The 9,104-nt window shown below is 36.0% G+C and overlaps 1 protein-coding gene across 2 annotated transcripts; it reads left to right on the plus strand.

The window, feature by feature from the left end:
* The first annotated feature begins 1,038 nt into the window (after window positions 1-1,038).
* cdx1a (caudal type homeobox 1a) lies at window positions 1,039-8,845 on the plus strand. Of its 2 annotated transcripts, XM_038276922.1 has the most exons (4): window positions 1,039-1,512; window positions 2,778-2,926; window positions 5,521-5,747; window positions 6,941-8,845. In XM_038276922.1, exons 1-3 carry the CDS (start codon window positions 1,161-1,163, stop codon window positions 5,707-5,709), a joined length of 690 nt encoding a protein of 229 aa, XP_038132850.1. In that variant the 5' UTR covers window positions 1,039-1,160; the 3' UTR covers window positions 5,710-5,747; window positions 6,941-8,845. The 2 variants fall into 2 exon arrangements, with proteins under 2 accessions (XP_038132850.1, XP_038132849.1); XM_038276921.1 differs by having other exon boundaries at window positions 5,521-8,845.
* The last annotated feature ends 259 nt before the right edge of the window (window positions 8,846-9,104 follow it).

A 9,104-nucleotide genomic window follows, 5' to 3' on the forward strand; every position in this document is an offset into this window, starting at 1 on the left:
ATTTCATATACTTAACAATAGTATAGTCAAGTGTACTTGACTATACTATTGTTTACTTTATTGTTTACTAAAGCATACTTTAAGTATACTTTAGTAAACTTAAAAATGTCCTAATTTAGTTCGAAGAAGTATTACTTTAGTTGTTCGGTACACTTTCTAAACTTATACTTAAGTATTCTTAAAAGAATTTACTTCAAGTATACTACTTTTTGCTAAGGGAGAGAAGTTTGTGAAGTTGCAGCTGTAAAGAACTTTGTAATCTATCTCTCACTTTTTTTCTTATTCTTTCCAAATAGCACTAGTCTGTAGCAATAGTGCTGTGTTAAGTAAGCTATTTTGGGTCTTCCTCTTTTTAAAATCCTCTCCACTTAAGTATGGTAACTGCTAAAACAGTTTAAACATGGAGAAATGTAAGACTGAGACCAAAACGAAATGGGTCCTATAATGTTAAAATTATGTTTCATTCTCCTAATTGCAATCTGTGTGTGCACTTTCATGAAGAAGGCCTTGTTTTATTAGACTGTGCCTCAGAGGACAAATAAATAAATAAATAAATAAATAAATAAATAAATAAAAACTCAAACAAAAAAACCCATATTTCAAATATATGTAATATTTCAAATAAATATCAAACATATATATATATATATATATATATATATATATATATATATATATATATATATATATATATATATATATATATATATATATATATATATATATATATATATATATATATAAAATAGATGAAATACTCCCATTAAACACCTGGCAGAGCAAAGCAAGGCATTTATATGAAATGTTGGAAGGTAAATGCAGAGAAATCAAATAGTTCCTCTTCTGATCTAGTTTGATTCATAGTTAAAATCACGAGTTTTCTCCTCGCTTGCTGCTCTTATCAAGTGCATCTCAGGGGACTGAGTAGGCAGGTTATGGCCATTGTCCTTAGCAGCCAGGTGAGGCTCAGGTAGGCCGTGACGTCATCCAGATACTTTTGACCTCCTTGGCAGTAAATCCATAAAGGTGTGTATCCTTACCGCTCAGGTGCAGTTATAGCACCGAACTCTTAACTGCTGGAAACAAACACAGCAGCCGAACATGCGCCAAGGGGCCTGATCCACCTGAGATCAAACCTAACCTGTCATCCATTCTCCGGCATGTACCCCAACTACCAGCCGGGGAGACACCCGGCTCAGACCCTCACCCTGAACGGCCAGTACCTTCCGCCTGCTTATGATTTCTCCGGTTACCATCACAGCGTGTCGGGGGTCACCGACCCATCAACGACCACCTGGAACCCTGTTTATACTCCCCGCGAGGAGAACCCCTACAGCTTCCCGGGTTCGAGCCCCAGCGCGGGGCAGGTGAGCTACACCTCCCCGGAGCTGAGCAACGCCCCCTCAGCCGCAGGAGGAGAGGGGTCCCTCACTCCCTACAGCTTCATCCCAGGACAGGACCCCTTCAGCTTCCGGAGGAGACCACCTGAGCCCATCAGGCAGACATTTTCAGGTTAGACTTTATCTATAAACATTGTTTTTAAAACATATTTAATGGTTTCATTTTTCAAAATAAACATTTTCTAAGGATAAAAAGTTGTTTTTTTTCTATTTCACATTTTGAACAGTTTGAACATGTACTATGTTATCGTGCAGCTGATCACGTCAGCTTATTTCACTAACAGGAAGGAAAAGCATTATCTTGATAAACTTTTCAGTCATTCTGCTCTGCAGCAGCACAATAATCAGTTTAGCAGGGGGCCGGGGGGGCAGGTGTAATGCATGGTTTTTTGGATGACAGCATTATGCATATTGGAGTTAGATCAGTCTGAGGTAACATGCATTCATCATTCTGTTCACCTCTCCCTTCCGGTTGCTTTCAGATGTCATTGCAAAGCCAACAGTGAGGGCCAAATCTACACAGTTATCATTCTCCACCCTTTGTATCCACTGAGTTGATGCAACACATTGACAAATCACACTGCAGGGTGGCAGTGGAAGTCAAACTACAAGTCCCCTGACAGAAAGCCATCAGGCTTTAACCGTATCTTTGTGGTGCGTGTGCATGGATCAGTCGATCGATGGTGTCACATGCTCAAAATTTTTCTAATCAATAACTCTCACAGCGAGTTAAAGAACATTTTTGTCGATGAATGGCTGCCTGTGAAAACACCAATGCAAACAGAAGTCCCGGAGATAAGGAGAGCCAGCAAGGCGACGCATAGAGAAACCTCTATATTAGTTAGTATTAGCATGATTAATAGAGCTGATGAGGATTTAAGTGGCGCCTGACCTGGAAGTTGGCTCCAGACGTGTTTGGCCAATTCTTCCACCATGTGTGACTCACTGAAACATTATTTCCTACTGCATAACTCAGGTTTGGATCAAACTGCCCTACAGGGGACTTTGCAGAAAAAAGCCACCTCTTATATTTTTTTGTTTCAGTGATTATTGCTCATATCAGAAACACACTGGTGCAGATATATGACATTAAATACTAAATATAATCTGCATGGTGTGCAGGTAAACACAGAAAACCTTTCTGGAAGCAAAAATATAAATCAAGATATCACAAGTACTCAGTTTGCAACAGTATTCAGTTCAAAAATTACTTTAAAAATAAATAGTTAGTGTTATTACTTGGCCCGTCAAGTGATGTCTCCTTAAACTTTCATTCTAAAGTTTTGTTTATTTGCCTTTTTCTAAATTTACCCTTTGTGCTGAGCATGCATCAGTATAATTATATGTCATGTTTTTCTTAATTTTTATGTAATTCAGTTGGAAAGACACGGACGAAGGACAAGTACAGGGTTGTGTACACCGATCACCAACGGCTGGAGCTGGAGAAGGAGTTCCAGTGCAACCGCTACATCACCATGAGGAGGAAGTCTGACCTGTCAGTTTCTCTAGGACTCTCTGAGAGACAGGTGAGGCGAATGAGGTGAACAGGATGGTTTAATGGCAACGAATATGAATGAATGTAAAAAAAAACAAAAAAACACAAATAAACAGATATTCTCGATGCATACTCGGCTGTTAAACAAACGATAAATGAACAGACCCACATTTCATCTACATGCAGTTCTATTTTTTTGCACATACCTTATGCAAAAAAACAGAAGCACACGTTTTGTGGTATTTGTACACATCATAAGGGATTTAGCACATTCTGGCATAGCAAAAACGATACAGAGTTGTAATTTCAGTTGTTCCTGTATTTTCTGTTGCTGTTCAGCTGCACTAAAGGCCCACCATTAGACAGCATTTATCACATTTTCCAGCAGCAAACAAAAAAGAGCCCACATGCACCACTGCCTGCGGGATATTGATTTAATTATTTATTTTCATATAAGAAGAAAAATATACAATACAGCGTGCCTAAAATTGGAATGAATAATGTTTTTACTCTTGCAAAAAGGAGAAGTATTTAAGATTCTTGATGACAGCCAGCATTTTTCACATCTACACCCTGTATAACTTATTGAATTGTGTGGTTACGCCTTAATGATCAGTGGTAAGGGTCTTGCAGTCTATAGAATTTTAACATTGGTGGTTCTTATTTTAACAGCTGCATGCAGCGATTACAGACATTATTATTTGCATAACTTGATGTACTGGAAGCAACGTTTTGGCTAGATGATGCTCAAATAATTAAACTTGCATTTTATTTCTATTATAAGGAATAAAACTTTATTTTTAAATGGGTTGCATTTTTCTTTTTATGGTAGTTGTACAATAGATTTGACAAAAAATAAGTGTACATTAATGTGCAGAGATCTTTTCTGATATTAAGATGTCCACCTCTTAAAAATCTATATAATCAGTTATGGTTTTGTGGCTAAATGCCTAAATGCCCTTTTCTAGATAGAAGCATTAATGGTGCACAGCTCGCTGTTGCTTCCTGATGCGGCTTGTATTACTGCGTCTTCTGCCAGCTCATGTAATCATCCAAACCCACAGCTTTGTGTGATATCAGAAAATGTTAAAGTAATTCTGAGGAAACTGAACATTGCTAAACTTAACCATAAATAGACAGGGTACAGGAAGCTTAACCACACAACCTATAACCACAAGTATTCACACCCCTTCAGCTTTTCTACATTTAGTCACATTTTAACAAATTTTGTCAAGTTTTCATTTGATTCAAAAGAACAACAAAAAAGCACTGCATATTTTTTTAAGTGGAAAGGGAGATGATAAATGGTTTACAATTCTATAACCTCTTAAACTTCTCTCCTTTTAAATTTCCTTCCATCCATCCACGAGGAAGAAGGATTACTTGGAAAGAACTCAAGTATATACTATATCAGGGTTTCCGCGGGTCATTAAAAATCATTAAAAGTCATTAAATTGTTATTTTTTAAAATTAAGGCCTTAATTGGCATTAAAATTCATTAAACATGTTTATTGTGGCATTTACAATGCTTTCTTAAAAAAAAAAAAATTTATAAAAACAATTTCATCAGACATATTATATCACGATATATTTGCGTGGAACTGCTTCCGGTTCATCGCAAAGATGTTTGTTCGGAAAAGAAGCTTGAGTCGGTGAAACGGCTAGAGAATGGGGAAGAATGCCAATTTCAACAAAAGTGGTTGGAAAACAAGGAATTCGGGGCATGGCTGCAGCCGGTCGACGGTTGGTGGCATTAAAATTATTTCTAAGAGCATTAAAAGCGCATTAAAAAGCATTAAATTAGAGTTATTTATTCCTGTATAAACCCTGTATATAGAAAAATTGAAACACAGGATGTGAGGATAGGGCGTTATTGCAGTTTAAGGCCCTGCGTGTGAATGCTTCCCGTTATTGTTGCAAGTAGTTACTACTGCACTGAAATTCTTACAAATCAACAATATTTTTAGAAGTTTAAAAAAAGGTAAGGTTTTACATATATGAAATGTTAAGATAAAACCAAAAACCATGCAGCTCCTTAGAATATCAGAGAATCGGGTCACAATATCAGGGAATCTAGGGTAGAAAGTCTAAAGGGTTGCAAAACATGAAACTGGCTAAGATGGCTGCCTTCCAACAAGACATTGGTCCAAAACAATACAGCCAGAGCTTCTGTTTGATGGTTTGGATCAAAGAATCCTCATGTTTGAGAAAGGCAGAGTCAAAGTTCATGCTTAAAATCTAATAAGAATGCATTGTATAAATATTATTTACACCAATTTAGCTTCTAGTATGGTGGAGTTTGGGATATGTTTAGAAAAGGGGCTCTTTTTTAGTCTATATATGATTGCAAGTTCATTGCATTATTACACAACTTTGTGTTTGTGTGTCCCAAGTTATCCCAACCAGTTTCTGGCTAAAATGTGACAAAATTTGCAAAAAACACCCGCTATAAAATGACCTTGGCATAATAGTTTTAGATTAAGGACCTATGCTGCAAAGACAGCAAATGTAGAGACATGGTTGAAAACCATAAATGATGTCAAGGCATTACAGGCTGCTAAAAATAACGTTTCTTTAAATACTCTGAAAAGTCATCTTTCCTTTTTTTGTGTGTGTGTTTATCAGGTGAAGATCTGGTTTCAAAACAGACGTGCGAAAGAGAGAAAGATCAACAGGAAGAAGCTGCAACATTCCCAACAGGCCTCCACAACGACGCCCACCCCACCTGCTCTCGGTGTACTCACTGAATCCCAAGTTACCAGCAGCCCCGGCACCAGCAACATACTGTCGGACATAAAATCAGAGGAGTACTAGCTGGATTCCTGATCCAAGACAGACAGCATATCCTAAATGTAAATAGTTTCTGTTTTTATTTGTTCAACAAAGAATAATTAACCATTCACATCACTGATGCCACTAATCCAGTTTTCTGTTTTTTATTGTGAAGCTACACATGTTGCGCCAATCATTTCTACAGGGTGCATTAAAAATATTTAGCTTTTTATTTACCAGCATAGCCTATTATCAGATCAACACAGTAGCAATTTACATGTTTAATGTTTATAGCGCAGTACAAAAAGTATTTGCACCCTAACAGGTTTCTGCAGGGTTTTTAATTAGCTAATGACATTTACAGCTACAGGTCATCAAAATTTATTGGTAACAGGTGAGGTTAGCGTGAAGCTTCTTTTCTAATTTTTTGGAACAGCACTTTTATTTATTAAGGAAAAGAGGTAAATGAACCAACCCGCTTCTAGGTGAAAAAAATAACCGAAATAAACCAGACATTTGCCTCACATTCACTAGCCACACACTGGCCTGTTTATTGCTAGACCTGTAGAAATAAGAACTCACTCAAATAGAAACTAAAGAATGTTAAGTCATCAGTTTGGGATCTTAAGACAAATGCACTTAGAAACTGTAGCAGTGTAATAACTAAAATAAAATCACACCTGTAAGTCTAAAAATTTAAAAGTAGAAAAAAACCAGACAAAATAATGCTTTTGAGGGTCTAGTACACATCTATGCAGTGAAATGATCTTAAAACAGACCTGTCATGTTGAAAAACCACCCAGTATGACTTTAATTAAATAGTCCTGCATAAAAAAGTGACACAAACTTAATCCTGAGAAGGAAAAGCCTCCTTCCCACTTATCAGGAATAATTGATAGCGGTTGTTGACAAGGCTTGCACAGTCATTAGGTTTAAGGTCAGATAGTGTAAGGATATTTTTTACCCTAATAAATAAAAAATGTCAATATTATTACAATTATTATTATGTTTTGTACATACTCAGGTTATATTTCATGTGGTGGAATGTTGAAGTTTCACAAGAAAGCAAAACGAAAAAGGCCAATCTGTACCAACAAATATTTCTTCACAACACTGTATTTGTTAACCAGTTAACCAGCATTGGAAAAACCCTTTCACAGGCCTCTTTTTAAAGAACAAAATATTAATTAAGTTAATTATTATTTTAAGTTTGGTCTTCTGTTGTTAAATATATCTTGCATTAAGAAGTTATTTGTTCTTCTTTTTTTACCAGATACCGACATGGCAACTGCTGTGCTGGGTGCTTATAGGTAGCAAAAATGCAAATGAAGTTCAAAAATAGATTTGATATGACATTTTGTGGAAGTTCTGCTGTTTCGGTTTATAGGAAACGGAAACAACAAAGCAGACAGGAACATGGAGAGAGAGAGAGAGAAAAAAAGAAAAGTGAACTAAAGTTTTCTGAGGTGTGAAAAAATTTTTAATATTGAAGCATGAGAGATTGAAGGGAAATTTTTATCTTTATAAAGTGGCTTTATTCAGACCTTTTCACAAAAAAAAAAAAGTTTTCAGGAAGTACAGTTGTAAAAATTAGGAAACTAGAAATTAAGATGGCGGTGTTTAGCCACATCCTGAAAGACAGATGCAAGATTGCTCAACCACACATCATGTGATTTTCAGTCACTGTAGCTCTAAACAAAGAGTTTCAGTTGTATGTCCTTAAAGCTTAAAATTAAGCTAATATTTTAAAGAATACATGCATGAAAAAAAAAGACAGAGTTTAAGTTATCAATTCCTGGACTAACTTTATCTCAGCTAAAGAACTGGCTTGCTTGAGGCACAAAAATTGGCACTGGACTTTGTTTTATGGTGGGGTAACTATGGCATGGCACGGCAGGGTCATATGAGAGTGCCATGACAATCATAATCTCTTGACATTTATGGAAAACAAATCTTTCATTACATCTTAAACAATCATACAATGGTTGATACTCTCTGAAAATACAGAATTTGAACATTTGCAGAGAACCACACTATCTGGTTCCTGTTCTTAAACTGGACGAAGTTGAAGTCTTTATTTGAGCAACAGGAAAAGATATTAGATGGCAGTTTAAGGAGAATACAACTGTCTTCAATCATAAACCTACTTTATGGTCCTGTAAGTCAGCTGAATGATTGTTAACCTTTAACCTTGGACTATAAAACTTAACATATCCTGTCGTTGATTAAACAGACAGAAAGTGAAAGCCCAAACTTCTCTGGAAAAATCGGACCACAAGATCATAGTATCACTAAAAATCATCAAACACCTGAACAATCTTAATAAATATACCCTATTTAATGGTTTTTAAACTTGCAATATATACTAAAGAAAAAAGAATTGCCTAATGATATAATCATTTTCATTTATATTGTTAAGAAATTATTTAGGAATAAAATAAATATCATCCAAAAGTTTAAAACTGCTGAAAAGATCAGGTTGCCTTTAAATGTGATTGAATTTAGTTGCTAGTAGAAAGCAAAACTAAAACAAAGCAGTGAACATTTGCCAAAGGGAGGGACATGTATTTGGAGTTTATGAAGAGCTTTTTTTAAATAGAAATTTGTTTGCAAAGAGGATCTGCTAACTACAGTAGGTACCAGTTGTTTATCATAAAAGCTCAAGAATTCAGTCGGATTCACATGATGGCCCCCATTAACATAGCTTTTTAAATCATCTATCAAATGTAGATCTTTACTTTGACTAAAACTAACACATTACTTTCCCTTGATCCAGAATTTTCAGGTCTAATTAGATGCCTATAGTTGTTATCCTGCTAGAAGATAAACCTCTGACCCAGCCAACAGTGCTTTCCAGCCTCCAACATATTAAGCTGCCCTATATTTTGCGCCTCTGCCCTTCTAATATCTCTAATCACTGTCACTGCTGAAGAAACATTCCCACATCATGATGCTGCCACCTGCCCCTTTACACGGTTAGCATGTGCTCAGTGTAAAGCACTGTGTTGGTTTTCCATCTGCAATATTTTTTTCCATATAGACCAGGTAATTTCACATCTCAAATGAACCTTCATTCATGTTGACCATGTTGACCTTTAACATGTCTTCTGGAAAGGCCCAAATATTCATATGTTTTGGGGAATGATCTATAATGTAATCTGTCTTACTCATGTAAATTCTTGTTCATTGTTCATGTTCTTGTTCATTATTTGGATAAGACATCGTTTATAGTGGCTAAAAAAGCAATAAATTGGAACTGGAGGAAAGAACACATTTCATCAAAGGACCATTGGACAGCTATGGTGGAAATCGTTTTTTCTGATGGAAACGCCGACTCACAGGTTTAGACTACAAGAAGCACAAATGGACAAAAAAAAAAAAAGGACAATCAATATGAAAACATGATGGCTTTTGAAGAGTTGAATCCTTGGTAAATA

Source organism: Cyprinodon tularosa, unplaced genomic scaffold (assembly GCF_016077235.1).
Source record: "Cyprinodon tularosa strain WSP-4 unplaced genomic scaffold, ASM1607723v1 ctg129, whole genome shotgun sequence".
NCBI classification, from domain to species: domain Eukaryota; kingdom Metazoa; phylum Chordata; class Actinopteri; order Cyprinodontiformes; family Cyprinodontidae; genus Cyprinodon; species Cyprinodon tularosa.